Source organism: Nothobranchius furzeri, chromosome 6 (genome assembly GCF_043380555.1).
Source record: "Nothobranchius furzeri strain GRZ-AD chromosome 6, NfurGRZ-RIMD1, whole genome shotgun sequence".
NCBI lineage: Eukaryota > Metazoa > Chordata > Actinopteri > Cyprinodontiformes > Nothobranchiidae > Nothobranchius > Nothobranchius furzeri.
Genome location: NC_091746.1, coordinates 30,855,146 through 30,878,598, shown reverse-complemented (window position 1 = coordinate 30,878,598; position 23,453 = coordinate 30,855,146). Strand labels below are relative to the sequence as shown.

The 23,453-nt window shown below is 44.2% G+C and overlaps 1 protein-coding gene across 2 annotated transcripts in view; it reads right to left on the bottom strand.

Annotated features, from left to right (window-relative positions):
- The window catches only part of sorcs3a (sortilin related VPS10 domain containing receptor 3a), a 314,356-nt gene that overhangs the window by 35,319 nt on the left and 255,584 nt on the right, over positions 1-23,453 (bottom strand). For both annotated transcript variants that reach the window (XM_070552119.1, XM_070552120.1), the window contains exons 15-19: positions 21,646-21,763; positions 21,426-21,559; positions 18,861-18,974; positions 17,656-17,827; positions 3,996-4,182 (exon numbers count right to left, since the gene is read on the bottom strand). In XM_070552119.1, coding sequence (XP_070408220.1) covers positions 3,996-4,182; positions 17,656-17,827; positions 18,861-18,974; positions 21,426-21,559; positions 21,646-21,763 — 725 coding nt within the window. The remainder of the gene's footprint in view (positions 1-3,995; positions 4,183-17,655; positions 17,828-18,860; positions 18,975-21,425; positions 21,560-21,645; positions 21,764-23,453) is intronic.

Here is a 23,453-nt window from a genome sequence, read left to right as displayed (position 1 = left end):
TAATTCTGTTGTGGTTCTTAAAAAATAAAATAAAATAAAATAAAAAAACTAAAGTTTGCTAAACTGAATTTAGTGTGGATTTTTTTCTTTTTCTCTTAAGATGAAAACATTAAATGCAGGCTCAGATATAAGCAAACATGAATGAATGACATTGGACTTAAACTGAGTCAATGTGGGTTTTACTTGGTAAAGTTTTACCATTTTGGGCTTCAGAAGGATGTACCAGAATCTTCCTGTTAGCTTACATTATCCACTTAGAAACCGTGATGTGGGTCCTGTTGGACGTTTCAACCATCTAGCTGAGATCTCCAGGTGAATCCGAGCCATTTGAAGGTAACTCTATTCAGGACCACAGCATGATGCTAACACCACCATGCTTTAAAGCTCTTAGGTCTGAAAGACTCACTTTGAATCCTGTAAATATGATTCTTGTTATTGTTGGTAAATGGGTCAGTGTTTGTCTCTTCTGAAAAAAAACCCCTAATATTTCTGTCCTACTTGTGAACAGTTGAGCTTCTTTCATACTCCTTTCAGTCCATGGTGATGGAAAACTGGATTAACTGTGAAAATGGATCCTGGTATTCCAGCTGCATCCAGATGGAGTGAGCCTCTTTGGTTCCTTGGTCCAAACTGGGTTCCTGTTATCTAGACGATAGTTTTGTTGGTCAGGTGTAATTAAAAGTTAAAGGTGGTGCATTGAAACATTAGAGTGTATGACCTTATTTCCCGGCCAGACGTAAATTGGAATGTTAATGTTTAATTTTGGAACATTCAAAATTAGGTCAACCTTGTTCTTCCAATTCCTGTATTTCCTGTTTTGTAATTGTTCCTATTGGGAAAATAAACCATTAATGATGATGCGCGTGTCCCAAAACCTGCATCACTAATTTCTGAGACGCAAACACAAAGCTGGAGTCTGAAAAACTGCTGCCTGGAATCAGAGGGTTGTCTCTCACAGAAACGGAGGAGGCAGGATGATGAGTAAAACTTCAAGTGCAGGTTCAAACACCTGAACTTTAGTGAGGAAGAGCTTATTCTGGTGATGCACTGGCTCTCACTGAGACCTGGATCAAACCATGTGACAATGCTACCCCATCTGCTCTCTCAGTTAACCACACTTTCTCCCACACTTCACGTGCATCTGGCCGAGGTGGTGGAACGGGCATGTTCATTTCCAATAGATGGATACACAGTCAGTTGCTACCCATCACTAAATACAACTCCTTTGAATACCATGCCATCCAGGTAACTGTACCAAAAAAATTATTTTTGGTTGTCATATATCGCCAACCAGGTCAACTCAGAGACTTTCTTGATGAGCTCGACACCCTGCTTTCCTCCATTCCTGAGCACGACTGTCCCACAAAGGTCCTTGGAGACATGAATATTCACCTGGACAATCCCAGCTCATCAGGCTTCCTGTCACTAATGTCATCATTTGATTTAAAACTAGTACAAAGTCTTCCAACTCACAAAGATGGAAAAGCACTTGACCTCATTTTCTCCAGAAACTGTGCCATAGACACAATCTCTGTCACACCGCTGCATCTTTCCGATCATTACTTCATCCATTTCAGCACGACTCTACAAGGGAGGTCCACTGCTTCCTCCCCAGTGGTCTCATTCCGCCGCAACCTCCGCAATCTGGCACCCAACCACTTCTCCTCTCTTGTTGCCTCCACTGTTCCACCTCCCAGCACATTCTCTGCTTATGAAGTGAATGAAGCCACCGACTCACTCTGCTCCACACTCGGCTCTTGTCTTAATAACTTGTGTCCTTTAGCCACTAGACCTGCTAGAGCCTCTCAGTCACACCATTGGCTAAATGATACCCTCCGGTCTCTACGCACCAATCTTAGAGCTGCGGAACGGAAATGGCGCAAAACAAGAGATCCTGGTGATCTATTGAAATTTCATGAATTACTGTCCTCATTCTCTGCCAGCATCACTGATGCAAAGAAAGCTTTCTACACTGACAAAATTCTCAGCTCTACTGACTCTCAGAAACTATTTTCAACATTCAAAACTCTGCTCAACCCTTCGTCTCCACCTCCTACCAACAATCTATCAGCTGACTCCTTTGCCTCATTCTTCACTGACAAAGTGAAGCTATAAGCAAACAGTTTACTCAACTGGCCACTCCTGAACATTCACTCCCACAAACTCCTTCAAGCCCAACCATCTCAGGCCCTACTGCTTCATTTTCCTCTTGTTCCCCTCTCACTGAGAACTGTGTGTCCAAGCTTCTCACGTGCAGCCGCCCTACTAAATGCCCACTTGACCCCATTCCGACTAAGCTGCTCCAAGCTATTGCTCCTACAGTAGCCACAGCAGTCACACATGTGATCAACGCTTCACTGACATCCGGTACATTTCCCACCTCTCTCAAGCATGCTCAGGTTAAACCGCTGCTAAAAAACCATCTCTTCCTCCAAGTCATGTGGAGAACTACCGACCTATCTCTCTCCTCCCTTTTCTGTCCAAAATCATTGAAAGGGCGGCTTTCAAGCAGATCACAGAATACCTCTCACAAAACTGTCTGCTTGACCCTTACCAATCTGGGTTCAAAAAGGGCCACTCCACTGGAACTGCTCTGTTAGCAGTGACTGAATCCTTAAAAGAAGCTAGAGCGACAGGCAAATCCTCAGTGCTTATCCTGCTCGACTTATCGGCAGCATTTGACACCGTCAACCATGGCTTCCTTTTGTCCACACACTCTAGCATGGGCATCACAGAGAAAGCACACACCTGGTTTGAATCGTACCTCACAGGACGATCATTCAGTGTATCTTGGCTTGGACAGTCCTCTACCGTGCACCACCTTGCCACAGGAGTCCCCCAGGGCTCTGTACTAGGACCTCTTCTCTTTGCCATATACACCACCTCACTGGGTGAGATCATTCGATCACATGGCTTCTCCTACCACTGCTATGCAGACGACACCCAGCTCTATCTGTCATTTCCACCGGACGACCACACTGTCTCTGCACGAATGTCAAACTGTCTCTCTGACATATCAAAATGGATGAAATCCCACCATCTCCAACTCAACCTCTCTAAAACTGAACTACTTGTCATCCCAGCAAAACCATCCATACAGCACAATATCTCAATCCAAATTGACTTCCTATCTCTGGCTCCTTCAAAGGCAGTTCGAAATCTGGGTGTTGTGATTGATGAACACCTGACCTTAAAGATCACGTTGCCTCTGTTGCTCGTTCATGCCGCTTTGTGCTGTATAACATACGAAAGATCAGACCATACCTAACACAACATGCCACCCAGCTCCTGGTGCAATCTACTGTCATCTCCCGCCTCGATTACTGCAATGCTCTTCTAACTGGTCTTCCAGGCTGTACTGTGAGACGTCTTCAAATGGTCCAGAACGCAGCGGCGCGTCTGGTCTTCAATCAGCCAAAAAGAGCACACGTCACCCCTCTGTTCATTGAGCTCCACTGGCTACCGCTAGCAGCACGCATCAAATTCAAATTGCTAACACTAGCATACAAAGTCCGAGATGGCACGGCTCCCATCTACCTGAATCCTCTTGCAAAGGCTTACGTCTCGGCCCGGCCGCTCCGGTCATCACAGGATCGTCGGCTAGCAGTGCCTACACCACGCTCAGGACAATCCAGACTCTTCTCATGCATCGTTCCACAAATGTGGAATGACCTTCCAAGCACTACCAGAACAGGAGCTTCCTTTTCAATTTTCAAGAAACTCCTGAAGACCCTGCTCTTCAGAGAGCATCTTCTAAACTAGCACCCTCCCTGCACCTGTCCCCCCTCTCTACTGTCCTCTCCTTGTTCCCTCCTCTCCATGACTGATGTCAAGTTGTTGTTGTTGTTGTTAGCCTCAAGGGCAACATGCCGATTATCACTTGTAAGTCACTTTGGACAAAAGCGTCTGCTAAACACATAAACATAAACAACGATTTTATTAGAAGGGTTTGAACCTGCAGACAGGTCTGTGAGTTTGTTTTCAGGGAAACTTACAGGTGACATGCAAGAACAGCGTGGTAGTGTCATAGCCCAGCGTGTTCTCTGCCAGCGCCGTGACACGAAATAGTCCTGCGGACTTGTAGATGTGTTTGATTCCCTCCTCGGTCCAGCTCAGGTTGGAGTACGAGACGGCCGTGCCATCGCCGAATTCCAGCTGGATGTTGGTCCGCATGGAGTCGCCCTGAAAGACAAAACAACCAGAACTTTCACTTTAATAAACTTTGAGCGATCCTGTAAGGACGTCATCTCACCAGCGGGTAGAAAATTGAAAAGTTTAGACGTTTTGTAGAAAAGCTTGATTTCCAGGGTCATTGAGCTAAATTCAGACCAGAATACCACAGCATTCATTATTTTCTTATTGGCTAAAAATCTGGGCCCTCATTTATCAACCGTACTTATGCACATTGGGTGGTATTTACCAATTTGTACTTGTGCATGAAAATGTTCCTAATATAAGAACCATGCGCGGGAACAGCATCTAGTGGTAGAACAGAGGAACCACAGTAGTAAAGGTCTCACTCATCCAAACATTATAGTTACCCAGTATGTAGTTACGTCGGTGGAAAAATGGCTTTTGCACTTAATTGGTGTTAAAACAAAAAAAAGACACACAACGACGAGAATCTGACATTATATCATGGCTGATCTGTGATATTGGAGGAGTTAACAGGGTGTGAAGTCAGGGAACGCGTTAGGAACGTGTTGGGAAATCCTTCTGCTACCCTGTGATTTGGGACCCTTTGTGGTGCAACAGAAGAACCTCACAAATCCGATTCCACTAACTACGAGAACCGCCCAGAACCTCCTCCTGCTCCCCGATCACACACGCAACCAGACTGAAGGACAACTCAGAAGAGGCTGAGGCTGCACTCAGACAATGTCCAAATGAAACTAACTTCGAACAGAACGACTCCTTAAATGTAAATGAGAAGCTGTTGCTCTACCATTTATCAAATCCATTTTTATTTATTTCTGACAGGAACTTCTCCTCCGTCTCGACCGCGTTTATAACCTCCTCAACTTGTTCGTTTTTTTGGCGCTTCACGGCCAGTGTTTCGATCTTGTTGTCAATAAAGTTTTTCTTATTTTTTCTGGGGAAAAAACAGGGAATTTCCTCAAGTGCTGATCGAAGTCGTAGCGTGACCAAAATGGTTAATTGAGGATGTTTCTGTATGTAAATGACTGAATGGACACGAGCACCTGGGTACGCACAGGTGGATATAGTTTATTTTTAGGGTATTCCTCACTCTGACTCACACTCCTACACAGTAGGTGGCGGAAATGCACCTTAAGTTGGATCCCACCCACCATTTAAACAAAAGAAGAAGAAGAAGTAAGCACAAGTGGGATAAATGTTTATGTTTATGTATTTAGCAGACGCTTTTGTCCAAAGCGACTTACAAGTGATAATCGGCATGTTGCCCTTGAGGCTAACAACAACAATAACAACAACAACTTGACATCAGTCATGGAGAGGAGGGAACAAGGAGTGGACGGTAGAGAGGGGGGGCGGGTGCAGGGAGGGTGCTAGTTTAGAAGATGCTCTCTGAAGAGCAGGGTCTTCAGGAGTTTCTTGAAAATTGAAAAGGAAGCTCCTGTTCTGGTAGTGCTTGGAAGGTCATTCCACACAATCAGACAATTGAGGAGGAATGTACGTACGAGAGGCCACGGCACGTCTCATGAATCAGTCTTTTGAGTGTTTGTACACACATTCTAAATGTCGGTCGAAGGAGGGAATTTAGGACAGTTTCTACGAGCGTTCGATAAATGAAGCCCCCGGACTAATTTAAGGGCAAAGATGTCGAGTTGAGCAGCTCAGTGGCGATGTCTGCCTCTGCAGTGAAAGGTAAAAGACACAAACTCCCATCAGGGTAACCTAAGCTCAGGTATGGCACGGATTAACAGGTGGGATGTTTCTGATAATATATAATAGATGTGAATATGGAAGCAGTTTTTGTAGTCTGGGAATCTTGTTGCTGTAATAAAAACAACAAGAATGACATTTGTGCTTCAAACATTCAGTCAGAACCAGACTGAAGGTAAAAAGCAGCTCTAAAAGCATTTTGTACTTACAAAAAAATAGCTGATTTTGTATTTTTGAAATCTTCCAGGCTTGCTTTATTTGGAAAATTGTCATTTTAAAACAGCTGTAGGTGCATTTTCTCTGGGACAGAATTATAAAACGCAAACAGTCCCAAATAAAGAGCTGAAAAATCATTTTGTTCCATGTTCAGGAACTTGTTTCAAATAAATAAATGTGTTCTGTCAATCATTACAAAAATAAAAACTACATGGAAACGTCCAGAAAACCAAGGTTACAACGTTGTGTTGGACCTCCTCAGTTCTGGGAACAAAGAATGGGTTCTGGTAGAGGCGTGAAACACTGAAAAACTAAGTTTTAAAATATAATTTCTGATTATAATCAGTCACTCTGAGTTTTTCATGCAGGCTGAACAAAAAGTAGTCTCCTACACCTATCTCCTAATTAGCTTCTGATAGAAAATAGACAGTAAAACTCTAGGACTTGAAAAGCTTGATGGATCTGTGTCACATTGTGAATTAAGTCATGGACTCGCCCATCTTGACTCACGCCAGGGAAGGCTGCTGTTGGTTTAGTTTCCAGCAAACGGCAGAGAACGTCTCTGCTAATAGAAGCTAACCATTAGCATTAGCACCTCCACCACACCAGGGCTGCCAACAGTCACACCTGATCACTTCACACACTCTCCCGCCACACCTCCGGTTTCTCACACTGTAAAAGCACCACAGGGAAGTTAGTTGGACATTGGGTCTGCGACAGACATTTGCTCCGTGGTTCACCACAGTCAGCGATGAGTCTTGACGCCATGCACCGCGCTGTCAGCTGTGTTACGAGGACTCGCTCATGGAAGTGGTGGTCTGCTTAACCAGCATCAACACATTTCTAGTCATTTAAAAATGCGTAAAAAAAAACCAAAAGCTTCCAGCTTCATTGATGACATTATCTAGATTCAAATCTAAGTTTTGTTACTAAACTCAACCAACAATGAACAATATTATTTAACATGTATTTCATACAATCTGATCTTTTTTTTATTAATAATTTAATTAAAATGTGTGCTTTGCCTTTAATAGCATCCACATAAATTGTTAAAAATCTTCAAAACCAATTCCCAATGGTGTTGCCAAGCTAGACCAATGAGACACAACAGTTTTAATGTATTTCATACAATCTGATCTTTTTTATTAGACTTTAAAAAATAAACGATTTTCTTCAAAGTCTTCCAGGTACAATGATAAGTTACTCAAAACCAATTACCTAGGTGGCAGTTTGGAACTACCAAGTAATAAAACACGTCCCTCTTTCGGACGGGATTCCTTTGGAGTGGGAGGAATAGATTGGGAATTGATTTGGGGTCATTTGATCATATTATTTGGAAGCTAATAAAAACAAACGAGTTATTTATTATGAAAATATTAGAAAAAAACCTGACTCAATGAAATTTGTAAAAACTGTTGTTTTCACTGGTTTAATTAAATACCACAACTGGGAATCGATGTTCAGTCATGTGGTCACTAAGCATGGAGGCTATTGAAGCAAAATACAAAAAGTGCCACAAAAATTCACCTAATTTTTATGTAAATAATAAAAAAAGATCCGATTGTATGAAATATGTGTTAAAATGTTGTGTCTCGTTGGTTTTGTGTAGTAATCCAACTGGGAACTGATTTTGAATTATTTCATCAATTAAGTTTGAAGCTTTAGATTTTTGTATGCACTCTCAAATGACTAGAAGTTGTTGACGGTCCCTAAGCGGACCTCCACTGTCATGAGCGAGTCCGTGGAACACAGCTGACCGTCGACTCTCTGGCGCAGCGCATGGCATGAAGACGCTCTGCTGACTGTAGTCAAGCAGGAGCGAATCTATGTCAAGTCCAACTTACTTCATCGTGGTTTGATGACACCCCCACCCCACCACCTCCAGGCAAAAGTTGACAGCCCGGCCACACAGCAGAGCTCCTCCAGGCTTTTGTTATTTGTGGAGATAAAACATCAGCAATACAAGCAGAGTCAGTGGTGGAGTCATGTTGCTGTTATCCAATCAGGGACAAGATGTCTACCAGGAAATGAGACTTCAAATGCTGCCATGTTAACTCTCCTCTGTGACAATTCTGCTCGTTTCCGAGACAGGCGCATCTGAGCTTCCCTTCGTTTAATTCATGTTTAATTAATTCATGGCTTAGCAATCGCCCGGGTCATGTTTCACCCGGACCAAAATAAGTGACGCACACACACACTGCACTGAATGCACACGCGAGTAGCGAACGTAACTTAACTTTCTCTTAAGCCACGGCGGACAACGTGGACCCCGGTGGAGCGAAAAAGACAGAAAATGTCAAAGATGTGGGAGCATTTTTCACGTCGTGAGGCGGAAAACGTAGTCCAGTGTAAACACTGTAAAATGGATGTAGCCTACCACACCACCACATCCTCCATGCTGCAGCACCTGACCAGGAAACATCCACATGTAAACGTCACTTCTGCAAGCGGACTCGAGCCTCTACAAGATAATGCATTTGGGCCTGTAATTTTTGTTATATTCTGCGGACACTGTGCGACTTTTTCGTTTGTAGCGCTCCGTTTCAGCTCTCACTGTGCGTCTGGTAGCAACACGTCGGACTTAAAATGTGCTAAAAATAGCAGTTTTTACAACACGTCAGACTTTCTACTGTGTTCTTATTGATGTCCGTTGTCCCTCGGGATCGCTGCAGGAGGACACGGGTATTTACGGAGGAAAACGAAAGCAAGTAAATAAATGCTTTGTGATCAGTATAATTGGACATAACCACGGCAAACATGCCTTCTCAACAATCCTTTTTAGTGTGAGACAAAAAAGTGTAGAAATTTAAACGGACATGTGTTAATAGGGAAACAGCTGGCGAGCCATGTTTGCGCATGCGCCTCGAGCGTTTCTGGTGCTGTTTAGGCCGCAGACGCTCGGATTTGTTTACTGTGAAGTAAAGATGAAGTGCTGAAGTTTTGAAGACAAATTTTGAATAAAACTTGAAGAATAACCGGCAATTGCTTGCTCATTTTAGCCCTTTAAGACCGGCCCCATTTGCATGTCTGTGTTCAAATGCTTGTAAAACTGAAACAATACAAGATAGAACAAAATGTATTTTTGCATATTGAACCGGAGGAGTTACACTTAAATCTCACACACTGAACATGTCCTAGAGCGCTGCGTGTTTCCGCTAATGAGTTTGCAAAAAACAACCAAAATGCGCAAATAACTCCGACACACTCACACACCACTACGAACGTGTTGATGAATCACGGACCCGCCAAACGGTACATCGTCCCTCCTAGAAGCAGTTGACACCCTGACCCCAAATTCCACTACCTCCGCTCCGCTCTGCCCCCGCCTTCCGCAGCCGCTCGCTTCCGAACTCAATTTTTACTGCTACCCGCTCTACAACGGCTCCGCTTCGGTGTGGAGACCTGAGGTGCACAAACAGGCATGCGCGGGATTTTCGAGATCTTGCGATACAGTCCGAGCAATAAATGCGGAAGTTAGATCCAGTAGCGGAACAGCTCTGATTGACTACAACGGGACCGATTTTGCTGCGGAGTTCATGCCGGAGCGGAGCGGAGCTAGTGGAATTTTGGGGTTACAGCGCCGGGTTATGTTTAGGTTTCACTTTCAGATTCTTCAAGAATGTATTCATGCAATATTCTTTATTATTGTTATTATAATTAGTGAGGGAAAAGGAACATTATAAACTACTGGAAAAATTAGCTACAGATATTCAACATTATTACATTAGACTCCTGCAGGTTATTATTATTTATATTTTCGTTTTTGTTACAGTTTATATAAATGAGTGTATCTCAGAAACCGCTTTATGGAAGCACTTTAAATAAATTTGTGGTTGCTTGAAAGGATTGTGGGAACTTTTTTCCATTGACAATTTTGAGGGATAAAGCTGTGGCATTTCTGTATAATATAAAATATGTGTAAAAATAAAAAACGATTTTCAATTTCTGTATAGATAATTGCATTTTTTAGTAAACTATTTTGTTGCTATGAACATTTTACATTTATATAATTAAAATTAAGAATGTAAGGGTTGTGTTGATGCATAGAAAGTTGAAATACTCCAAAAAATGGCACCACATCACGTGAAAATGTAAGTATAAGTTCTGGCGAACTTGTTCTATGGCAGGTCTTAAAGGGTTAAGAGGTCTTTCATATGTTATAACATGCTATTTGATATAATGGTTTACAAACGCAAAAGGGTCATTTACTAGAGTACTTGATTAATCAATACAAGATTTGATAAGAGTACTCGATTACAAAAATATTCGATAGCTGCAGCCCCAGTAATGATTAATTGAGTGAACCACACCTTTAAAGTAACCTAAGATGCCCCACGTCGGGAAAATGAGCCGATGTCTCGACTGGAACTTTTTTCTGACACCAGATTCCAAACAAGCCTTTATTTTAAAGATGTTTTGTATTCATAAGTTTAAATAAGTGACAGTCTGAGTTCCACAGAGCACACCTGTTGTAGCCAGTCTGGTTTTGTGTGAAGAAGGAAAACAGAATTCCAGATGCATGTTATCCTCCTCTGGATTTCTGCTTTCCTTTGGGAATCACATCTGGTGCAATCTGATGTCAGAGACTCCAGCTGCCACGGCGACCGGCGCTGTGAAGTCCAACTCTCAGACTCCCGTTGGCCCGAAACGGCTGGGATGTTTATTTGAAGCGCTGCAGTCGCATGGCAGCTCTGCCAACAAAGACAATAAATAAACCAAAAAATAAACCCATTGTTCTCCTTCTTTGCTCTGTTTGTGTTTGCCTCCTGTACTCCTGTCTCTTGTTTGTGTGCATCGCGGTTTGGAAATGCAGGAGGCTTCTGGGATGCTCCGACTTTTCTGACTGGAAGATGATCCTTTTAATAGGTGCATGGGAAGAATTGGAGGTGGCTAAGGCCAGGGTTTGACATCCTGGGTATTGTTCAGGTCTGTAATGAGCTGGCACACAAACAGGTGTGTCACTCAGCACCTCTCAGGGTCTGCGCTGGATTTTCTGTTCCTGTTCCCAAAAGTCTCTCTGGGATTGGCTCATCTACATGAGTCGGATGCTGACCCGTCTCTGTCGGAAATGTCACTTTTTGTGTCTGTGTCTCCGGGGGCTCAGCAGATCCAAACACCTGGTGGTCCGGAGCCTGGAGGCGGATGGTTTCCAGTGACAGGGCTGAGTTACTGACTGATGGGACTTTGGAAACACGAGGCAACGTTTGTTAAGCTGTCTGTCGCACCTGAACACCGCTCCAGCGTGGCATCCGACCACAAAAGAACAGAGAAGGAGCAGAAAGCTGACACGATATCAGGTATTTCTGCAGAGCAGGTTAATGTCTCACTGTGTTCTGCAAAATGTTCAACCGGATTAAAAATTATATTTATGTATTTATATTTACTGTTAAGAAATTAAAATGACTCTTATTATTACATACTGGTGACATTTTTAATGTTTTCACAGTAAAAGAGACTGAAAATGATCCCTCTCTTCAGGGAAAAGGCCCCTCAGAGCTTCATGAGATGCTTTAATAGTTTCATTATGTCATCAGTCTAACATTCGTTATTAAAACATCCATCCATCCATCCATCCATCCATCCATCCATCCATCCATCCATTTTCGGCTGCTTATCCGGGGTTGGGTTGCGGGGGCAGCAGCCAAAGCAGGGAGGCCCAGACTTTCCTCTCCCCAGCCACTCGCGTCAGCTCCTCCAGGGAAATGCTAATGTGTTCCCTGGCTAGCTGAGAGCCGGGTTACCCTAACCCTAACCCTAACGATGACCAGAGAACTGAAACGCGACAGAGAGCCCCGACTCTGCATCCTCCTGTCTTTGACGCATGTTTGAGGTTGGGCTGATGGGGATTCAGATCTGAGGCGTCTCGCCTCCGCCAGCTGCTTCCTGAGACCTGGACCCATCTGAGTCCGTAAATATTATGTTTCACACAAAAAGGTTTGTGAACGATTCAAGAAGAGGAGTGATGCAGATCCGGTTTCATCCCTCTAATACGTTTCACTTTTGCTCTTTTTAATGCTATTTAAAACGTGGAGCCGCTGACTCGTTAAATATTTAGAGCCATTTGCACTCCCCAAGAAATACGGCCATCGCAGAGTTCATGAATATAAATTAAAGTTAGAATTCATCATGAGATTCTTCTCGAATATGTTGATGCCACCAGCATCCCGGTGCCCCTCCTGCTTCTGTCTCCCTCTCTCCCCATCAGAGAAACTTGGTATTAAATAAAAAAACAAAAGTGCAATCCAACTGGACCTTGACATTCTGCTGTGAGGGGGGTGTGTGTGTGTGTGTGTGGGGGGGGGGGGGGGGGGGGGGGGGGGTTGCAGTGGCAGGAAAACACTTTTTGCAGCAAACTCCTGAATCCTGCAGCAAATGTCAGCAGAGGGCAATCAGAGAGAAACATGCGGCGGCTTCCTGGTGGCCTAGCAGGCCCGGTTCTGAACGCAGCACCTCTCAGCCGCTAACTGGGTCTCTGGTGAGGCCTTTTATTTCTGCTTCTGGCTCAGAACATTTCTCGGTGTGGGCGATTTGGAGGGAGCTGACTGTGTTTGACTTTAGAGAGCTTTGGAGTGCAGCGACTTTCCAAGAAAATACCAGACGCTTCTGAAACTCCGTTTGTGCTTCGGGGAAGAATGTTTTATAAAGTTTGACAAACAGGGTGATGTGCGCTGTGAGTCCACGCAGAACCTTCGGTCTCTGTCTGCCAAGGAGAAATAAAATCGACTTAAACCAACTCCAGAGGCAGAAAAAAGAAGCTTTTCTATAAGACAGCAGAAACTAGAACCTGTTTTCTGGTTTGTCTGAATGTGGATTTAATAAATAACATGTCTTTATTTGATTTCACCTTTAAATGAGCATTTTGTAAGAATGAAATTCTGTAATCAAATGTGGGTACGGCAGTCCATTTTGAAGCCCTTCTGTGAGTTTCATGCCTGTCACCAGTTACGGATCAGAACCAGAAGATTCTAGATGACAAGCAAAGACGAGTCATGCACAGTAAGGTCATAAATACATCGTGTAGCGTCACGAAATGGACGGAGTTTAAAGATCCCACAGGTCGTATGCAGCCAGAGCAAATAACCCTGGCTGTTACATGTTCTGCTGTGTCTTCCCTTGTCAGGGGTCTGTGAGTCTGAAGAACTCAGCATTTTAATCAGATGACTTCATCAGCTGAGCGCAGCTTCATCAGATAATAAAGATGAACAGTAGCATTCCTTTCCCCAAGGTTCCTCACAAGAGAACTCTTCAGATACACTTTTTATTCTCCAAAAGAAAAGAAGATTTCATAGTTAAAGTAATCATTTTATAATTGAAAATAATCATTGAAGAAAGAAGATTTTATGATTAAAAACCATTACATATTGCCATGTATGATTAAGCAATGAAATGTTCAGGAATCTGTACTGAATGATGGTTTAGTAATGTTTACAGGATGAGGTCATCATTACAGAAGAAGTAAGGCTAAGATAAGAACGCATGACACATAACTAACCTTGTCCCTAGACCCAGAGACTCTGAGCGTGTTTCTGAGATTCTTGGTAAGTTTGGTCTTAGATAACAGCGGGTATATAAACCAGCCGCTCTGCTTTCTCGTCAGTCGAGAGAGAAAGCTGGAGACTGGCCATCTCTTAGCAGATCTCTAGCTCAGAAAGTTTTTGACACGCTGTCCAAACCTTAAATCTTTTGCACCTGCGAAGCTGAACAACAAGATCGTTTTCCTGCAGAACAAAGCTGACTCAAACTCCTTCAGAGTTGAGTTTAAGATGCTTGGTTCCATTCATCTATCCTTGTGACCCGCAGGCATCTGAGGACTGATTTGGTCACATCGAGGTTTCTCTACAAACCAGGTGCAGTGGGGTCGTCGGCTCCTGGACATCTCAGATCCAATCAGGGTCTCCAAATGGGTGAGGTAGACACAACAAGATAGCGTCTGCATGTGGTTCTGATAATAGCAACTTAATCGTTTAGATGCAAACTAAATTCGCGCGGCTTTAGGGGTACTAAAAATAGCTTCTAGGTTGCTCCTGTTTACTGACTTCAGTTCTTTGACACTAGAACTTCCAATACAGTAATTTTGACCATTTTCATATTTTAATTTGTAATAATGTTAGTTATGTTGTTCTGGCTTCTTCTATTTTTGTGTTATAATTTCCATAATATAATGTATCAAAAATACATACAGATGTTTTTGTCTTTGTCTCCCCAAGCCGTCACTCTCACGGCTCTATTGTTTCCATGGTAAAGTTTTACTGCGGAGGATGGACAAAGTCACCGTTGCTAAGCAACCAACTCTCCAGATTGCGCGCTCACTCTCAGTTCAAACTCCATGTGAAATAGCTGCTTTTAGAAGAACATTTTCAGCAAAACTAGCATGAGAAGTGAAGCTGCTTCAGGCGGAGAGAGACAAGCTGATGGAAGCTGGTCGGTAGGAAGCGGCAGAGACTCTGACAGCAACTCGGAAAACGACCCCTCGCCCCCACCCATGGAAAAGAGTCGTGTCGGTCACCCAGCGAACAATAGAGAGACTTCTTTTCAAGGTTTGGATTTAAATTATATTTTCTTACCATAATATTAGGTTCCCACATCCATAAAGAGTTAATCAATACCACACTTGACCTGCTTTGCTCCACAACGGCGTTTAAGGGCCAAAATGACAGCCGTCGTCAAACTGGCGGTTACTGGAGTTCCAGTGTTAAACAACTTTGAAGCTGTTTTAACTGCTGGTGTTCAATTCCAGATACCTGCACTGCTGTGTTAGCTCGCTGCAGATTTGGCAACTTCACAAACTCACACTAACTACGTCCCACTTTTGTTTTGTTTTTTAGACAGAAGATAACCTCACAATCCCCCAGCCGGCTGAGAATAAAATCTGTTTCAGTGTAACCTTCCTTCCAACATGATTGATGATGGCATCTTTTGCTATTATCTCACATCTTTTGCTATTATCCATCAGCCTTCCTTTGAGTTTGGCTCACATTACGGTCACAGGGTCTACCTCCACCTTTTTGTCTGTAAGTCTACGAATTATTTTTGTTTTGACAAACTGAATCTTTTAGTCCAATGGTTCCCAAGGAATGAGCAGAATGAGGTCTGAAAATGAATGGTTGGGGCCATCGCCCTGGTCCCCATCCTAAGTATGGGGGTCAGCCATGGGTTTGCCCCCTAACGCCCATCTCAGCTGCAGGAGCAGCAACTCGACGCTGAGAGCCAAGCTGATTCACCAGAACTCTCAGAAGTAATTTAGCCTAGAAATGTAATTTTACGTGTTTCCGTGTATTTTTATACTTCCATGTTGGAGCTTGCTGAACTCCAACACTAGCTTGTCTTCTCTTTTAAATGTGAATATTATTTTCCAGCCAAAGCATCTCTTTTTAACATGAATCCATTGTTAAACCTCCTTGTGGATCTTAGGCTGGTCTGGTGTGTTTCACACCTCATACAGTCGCCTCACTTTGTCCGTGAACCATGAACGCTGTTGGCACCTTCCCAGTGCAGTACAACCAGCCTTGCATCATCTGGTTGCACCTCGAAGGGACCTAAAAGTTTGCAGTTTCTCTCGTCTGCAGCCTCAGACCTTATGAAGTAGGTAGCCGAGAAAAGATGGTGTGGACACTAGAGGGTGTTGTGTCATGCTGAAATAGAAATGTTTGATGTTTGATCCACATGAATGGGATTTTCAGGCACCGTCCATGGTTGGTTCCGATCCGAGTTATGTTGTTTATATTGAGGCTCATAAATCCAAGCTGATGAACATGACATGCGGGGTCCCCGAGCACGGCTGTGTCTGCAGCTCACCGCTCCCCCAGGGGATGGGTCAAATGCTGAGAACAAATTTCACACACACACACCAGTGTGTGACAACTAGTGAGACTTTAACTTTAACTTGACTATGCAGATGACACCTAGATCTACCCAGGTCTATCACCTAGTGACGGTGGTCCCCTAGGCCCACCTGTCAGTGTGAATGATGAGCAAGTCAATGACTGGATGCAGTCAAATGTCCTCCAGTTAAGCAAAGACGACTGAAGTTATTGTCTTTGGGAGTGACGACAGGATTGAGTTTATTGCTCAACTTGACGGCAAAGACCCGGGTTAGAAATCTTGGTGTCACAGTTGATTCAGACCCGAGGTTCACTGGTCCCATTAAGGCTGTAACTAAATCAAAGTTAGTCCTCTTCATCAAATGGCGCGACTCAGAGGTCTCATGTCCAGACAAGGCCTAGATAAACTCATTCATGTGTTCATCTCCAGCAGGCTGGACTATTGCATTGATCTTTGAGCTGTCTTCTCCCAAAACTGCAGCTTATTCAGAATGTCCCTGCTGGAGTTTTAACAAGAACCAGGAAAACCGAGCACATCACTCCTGTTCCTAAACCTCTACACTGGTTTCCAGTAAACTACAACATCAATTTCAGTGTTTCTACTAGTTTATAAATCACTCAATGGCATGGGGCCAATAAACATGTTGGATCTCCTTCCTGCATAAACACCCAGCAGGGCTCCGAGGTCCGGAAGCAGTCAGCTGGTAGAACCTCGGGCCAGAACCAAACAGGGTGAAGCTGTTTTTAGCTACTTTGCTGCACACAGATGGAATCAGCTTCCTTATGACCTCAAATGTGCTCCAACTCCAGTAACTTCAACATCAGAATTGGTATTTTTCATGTATTCATCAGCCATTGAATATGATGCTGCACTTTCTGCGCTGTAACTGCTCGGCCTTTGACTTTCTCTTTTTATCTTATTCTTACTTCTAATTTGTGTATTTCACATTTGGTTTCTAAATCTGCTGTTTTGTGTTGTCACATTGATTCTAACGTTTTATGTTCTAACTGTTACTGCTCCTGGAAAGCACATTGAATTGCTTCTGAGTACGAAAAATACAGCTGCCCTGCCTTCCATCCTTGCCTTGGACTTTAAAACAACCATGGGTTCACTATTAACCAGATCGTAGGAGTCCATCAGATCCTAAAATGTTTTTCAGCTCATCTAAGTAAAATTCCTATTCTGGCGAGCCATCTCACACATGTGAATATACAGGAAGGCCATGACACATAGACAGAGTTCAGTCATGGCGTTGTCATTCAAACTGCCTCTGCATGCTACTGTACAACGGACAATGTGACATACTCAACTCTGCGGATGTCAGTGAACTGGGTGGTCTGCCATGCGCTGCTGAAGAAGACACAAATACATATTATTTCTAAATAAAAGACATAATCTCTATCTGCTCTAGACGCAACCAAAAGTCAGGTCCAAAGTCGATGCCAAGCCATTTCAAACAAGCTGACGCCATCTTTGTTATTTTGGTCAGTCACAGGGACATCCTGCCGACCAAAATGATAAAGCGCTGTGATTGGAAAGCCACAAGGCTGTTAGGGTCTGCTGAGGCTCCAGTGGAGCGTGCTAGACCGCCGAGCAGAGCAAAATCATCTTGTGTCTGCTACACTCTGTCTGGACTTCTAGGCTAGAGATTTTCTTCGTTTTTCATCAAGAGTTAGAAAAAAGTTTCTTATCCGACATGTTTCCTTCTGCAGTAGTTAACACATTCCTGAGTTTGTGTTTTTGAGTTCTCACCTCATCCAGACGCACGAGGAAGGTGACGTTACTGCCCATGCTGGCGGTGAGCTTCCCGTCTTTGCTAGTCAGCACGAGTCCTTTCGGAGGTCTGTTGGGACACTGCTGCTTTCTGGCGCTGTACATGTCTTTAACTCCTTTAGTGCAGTTGTTCAACACCACTTTACGGTACCTTTGTGACGACACAGACACAAGTATAGAGAAAATAATCTGTTTTTAATCAGATGGAAGCAGTTGTGCGAAGGGTGGTAAACCAATCCTCTTGATGCTGCGGAGCCGCTGGTTTACAGTAAGAGTTGACTTCAGCAGAGTGAAGCTGCAGCGTGTTAACAGCCTCTGGGAGAAGATGACAACTGACAAGACAAGCTGTGTCAGAGGCTGCGACACCCCAGGAAGTTTAATCAGAGCTGCAGTGAATAAAACGCTATTGCTGTGATTAAGCTTTGCAAGGTGTCCGTCCCCCGGGGCGTCTCCAAAACGTTCACACAGGACTCACTTCTCACGGAACCGAAGCAAACGGGTTCTCGTAGAAAGCAAATGAAAGCAGCCAAAACCAAAACGTGTCTTTTTTAAAACATTTACTTTACAAGATCAAGGATAATGAGGTTGAGCCCCAAGCCAGAGGCTCAGGAAGACCAACAAGGACATTTATGGATGTGGTGGAAGAAGCCATGAAGTCAGCTGCTGTGAGGGTGGAGGGTGCAGAAGACAGGACTAATAATGGTGACTAACAATTAGGTGTGGAGACACCTGAAGGTGTCTGGAGAGTTGGGTTTTGCTACTGATGTGGTTCTACTTGGCATCTTCAGGCCTCGAGCATCAGCGTGGAATGAGACGTTGCTGGACCAGACAAAGGTGGATTGTCCCCTCTGGGCTGGGAGTGAGTCTTCGCCTCGTGAACAATGCCGTTTTTTTTATGATGGCAGGACGGCGTAAGAGATGAGCCAACAGGTTGGGGTTTCATCTACAGTAGCGAGTACGTAGCTGTCGTCCACAGACAGAGCTGAGCCGCAAGGATGGAGAGTCCATCTTCATTTAAACCAAACCGTAACATGTGATGTTTATTCTAAGTAAATAGAAGCAAACTAACTAATTGAAGGCTAATCCAGCAGAATCTGCTCTGAAATTCTCCACTTGTTCCACATAAAAACCATAAATAAAAGAAAGAGGCAAGGATGCAGCGAGATCTGAACATGGATGCTTACCCTGTGCTGTTGAAGTAGTTCTGACCCTGGCTGCAGCTTCTGGACACGGTGGAGGGGTTGAACCAGAAGGACGCTCGGCAGTTTCCATCGCTGCGCCTCTCGTAGCCGTAATCGCTGTCGAACAACAAAAAGCGTCCACACGGCACCTGATCAATATCAGCATGGCTAAAGGGACCCACAGCGAACATCTTATCTCCTCTTTGAGTCAGGTGACCGGAGGCCAGTCTGCCACAGAGATGCATCATTATTACATATCGATTAAGGCTTCTGCACACACACACACACACACACACACACACACACACACACACACACACACACACACACACACACACACACACACACACACACACACACACACACACACACACACGTGTGTGAAGCCGGACACACAACCTGAGGGCAAAGGTCTGCTGGTGTAAATAAGAATGTGTGTGTCAGACGGCTGCCAGCGTTTTCCAATCAGCACATGATTCATATGCAGCCAAGCAAGGCAGGCGAGCGTCCCGTCTCATAACGGTCGTGACGTTGATTTATCAGGTAATTACTGAGCCACAAGAAAATAAACCAAACTAACAAGCCAGCAGCTGACTCGTCGGTCCGACTCCGTGAATTAGTCATTAAAAAGCTGTCAAGGCCGCTGCATTCAAGCAATGGTTTTCTTTGTGATGAAGTCTGAACAAAGTGGTGCAGCACATCCTGGTACCTGACCTCAGTGCATTGCTCCGCCCCTTCTTGGGAGAATGCTAGCGCTCCATCTTGACTGGAAGAGTTTGCAGAGAAAACTGCATCAAATCAATAGTGCTGTAGCGACACCGATGCTACAAGGTGCCAACTAGCATCCCTCGAGGTGGGCTAACCAGTAGCAGCAGACATCTTTGGGTCTCTTTTTTGTCTCTGCTAGCTTACAAAAGCAAAGCAAAAATCCAAATGTAGTTGTTTTAAGAGTTTGACATCACCGTTTCTCTCTGAAAGAAGTCGGAACCCCATGGCACCCCCCCCCCCCCCTGCTTGATCCCCAAACGGGACCCTTGCTGTCCACTGCAGGTGTCGCACTGCCCGGGTCTAATGGAGGCGCTTTAGCCCGGTTTGTCGCTGGGCTACACATGTAGGTGACGAGCTGAAAAAATGACATTTGTGAAGGTCTTTCCAGAACATCTGGAAATGTTGTTGAGGGCTGAAGTTTAATCTGGATTCTGAATCGTTGTGGGTGCCAGGAGCCCGTCCCAGATCAGTCAGAAAGTGCAACGAATGACAGAGAAGCTTTGAGTGGAGTTGGAGACCAGATTAGGAATGAAATTATATAAAAATATGAACAAATGGAGAGTTAGGGTTAGGGTTACTAACTCGCCTGCAACTGAAATAAAGTACAAATACATCATGACCTGACCAGATTCAAAACAAAAATTCGTTTTTTTTTCATTAAATTTTGTCTCCAGTCACGCGAGCCCCGTGAGAAGCTGGCTTCAGACCTCCACACCAGTTCTTTTGTTGTCTCGTGCTTTTTCGGGCATTCTTTTAGAGTTTTACACTTGCAGTCAATCTGCAGAGAGAAACCAAACATGATGGAGGAGAAAGAAACCATCTCAGAGCTACAGGAGACTAGAATCAACGCCGCCCTGCTACGAGTGCCGTCCACAGAGCAGCTCCTTGTTGGACATTTATGTTTTCTTCCAGTTCTGTCATTACAAGATAAAAAAGACTACAACCACTCAGAATTTGCATATAAATTGGAACTATTTACACTCCCGCATGATCAGAGCGACATCACAACCACAGTAAAGATGCTAACAGATGTTACAGAGGCGGGATTCACAAGCAAACCTTGTAAAAGTTCATGGAGTCGATCAGATGATTAGAAGAATAAAAGGAGAGCAGGTGCAACTGGTTTCACCTGGATAGATCCAAACTGGTTTCAAAACCCAGTCGGAGTGGAGCCCTCCTTCTGTGTGGGCGGGTCTTCGTTTGTTCACCAATGAAAAAACCAACAACATGCTTCATTTACTCTCCTTTTATAATGACTGTGAGCATCGTTAGGTTGAGGTGGAGTTCTGGAAGAAGGAAACCCGGATCTACTGAGCGGGTTTCTCATAAACGAGGTCGTTAGAAAATCATTCAGACAGAAACTGAGAATGTGACTGCAGGTCAACTCAACCATGTTCTCCAATCTGAGCAATTTATTTGTCTGTTTGCTGCGAACCCAGCTAGTTATCTGGGCCTCCGACAGACGGGATCAGCCTAAAGAGCCCGTCTGAGTGGGCTTTAATGGGGGATGGATGGATGGATGCACTGAAATGAACAAATTGGTACCAAATCAAGCTGATTTTATTGGGTCAGGTTAGTTCTATTGGACGTAGCGTGCATTAAACGACCCGCAGAGCCTCAATCATACCTGGCAGCTGCTGTTTTACTCTAATGTCTGTACACCTGAGATCCTTTCTGTCAGGACTAATAAAGGGTGTCCTTCGTGTGTTTGTGTTTCTGTTAATGAGGCTCTGCTTTAGCCGCGGTGGAGAGGACCATAACCCTCCTGGACCGTTTTGAAGAACAACGGCTTCGTCTTACCACTCAAAGTCATGAGCTCGGCAAATGCAGGACTCAGCTGAGAGGATTCTGGAGTAGTCCTTTCCCAGCATGCAGTAGTTTCCTGGCCTGCGTTTCATGAAAATCTGCTTTTGACCCATCACACACGGCTCGCCCTGTCGGCCCAGAAACCACACGGCTGTTAGCGGACAGCGTTTCATCACACGGCGGCGGCGCCTCTTCCATGGAGCGTCAGGCTCACCTGGTTGTGCAAGTGCCATGTTTGGTAGTCCTCCTCCGTGCACTTCCTGCTGAAGATGGACTTGTAGTCTATCTTGATGAGCTGCCACTCAGAGCGGTGACTGAAGTGCCCAAAAAAGCTGCAGAACAACAATAAAAGGAAGAAAAAAACATCCAGAGATGGCTTTAGGATCTGCTGCAGGAACAACCATGATCAACAATCGTCTCTGTGGAACATGTTTGAAATGAACTCTTAAGACGTTTTGTGTTTAGTGTTGGATCGTTCTGAGCAGCGTTTGGGACTGCTCGACTTAAAACTGGAGAAGAAATCAGCCTACGTGGTGCATCTTGGTTTGCTTCTGGGGGGTTAGGGCTATCAGGTGAGCACGACTAAACGTCAAACATGATGGTACCGTGATCAGAAAACCAGTCAAAGCGTCACATGATGCCAGAATGAGGGGAATAATAAACGTAGTCCTACGGAAGTGGATGGAGACGGTAAACATTTAAAACATGTTACGTTTAGTTATTTTATATGGCGCCAATTCACAACGAGGGTCGTCTTAAGGCACTGTAGAAAGTGAACACGCCGGCTGAACCGACATGTGCACCGTGTTTTCTACCTAAGGAAACAGCTGATTGCACCGAGTCACTGACCGAGTCAGTGAACTCAAACCTAAGATTTACTTTTTCTAAGAGTCCTGAAACACTAATGGATATTTGAGTATTCCTGGAACAACTTTCTGAGTAAACGTTAAAAATAAAAGGTAAATGTAAAACTCTAAGAGGACTTAGTCTGAGATGTTTAATCTAACAAGTCTTGATGGAACAGATTTGGCTCACTATTTGGCAGGAAAATGGTCAATGTTCTCTCATATCTTCACTCATATTTTCATCAAGATTAAGGGTGTGGAGCACGTGATAACCCTTTGGGCCCTGGCGCCTCCCAGTTGGGGGCCTTTGGAGTTTCATGTCCCACGTGTCAGTGATTGTTTGCGTTCCCCGAGCACGGCTACAGCTCCAGTCAAACCAGTTTAGATGGGAAACAAACCATTTTTGGTTTTTGACACATTAAGATAAAATAATACTTGAACTTTATTTTAGAAGAGCTGCCCTGTGTGAAGGTGCTGACAGGATGGAGGTTGTGAGTTCAAATTCCATTTAGGAAATTTACTCCATTGTTATATTTATTCCAGGGGTCCTCAACAAAATCTGTTCAAGGTTTATTTATTTTTTCCCAGCAGACACCAGAGAAGATCAGATGCTCTTCTAAAATAAAGTTCAAGCATCATTGTATCTTAACTTATTACACTTTAAAATGCCCTTGTTTCCCGTCTGGGCTCTGTGGTTGTGGTTTTAGTTGTGTTTGGAGAACGTGGACAGCTGTAGATGTTTGGGATGTGAAACTGTAGAGCCCCCCCCACACACACACACACACACTGGGGGCGTTTGGGTTAAACAGGTTAAATCAACACATCTGCAGTGGTGCAACAGAACTCTACCACTGACTCTGTTCTTCGATGTTTTAACTCCACAAACAACACAAGCCTGGAGGAGTGCTGCCATGTGGTGGATTTGCTAATGCTAATAGTTAGCTTCTACTAGACGTTCTCTGCTGTTTCCTGGACGCTAAACCAACGACAGCCGTCCCCGTTGTGAGTCAAGACGGGGGTGGGTCCATGAATGTTAGTGATAGTGTGACGTAGATCTGTCAGAATTCCCTAATCCTGGAGTTTCACCGTCTGTTTTCCATCAGAAGCTAATGCAGGAGACAGGTGTAGGAGACTATTTTCATGTTCAGCCTGCATGAAAAACTCAGAGTGACTGATT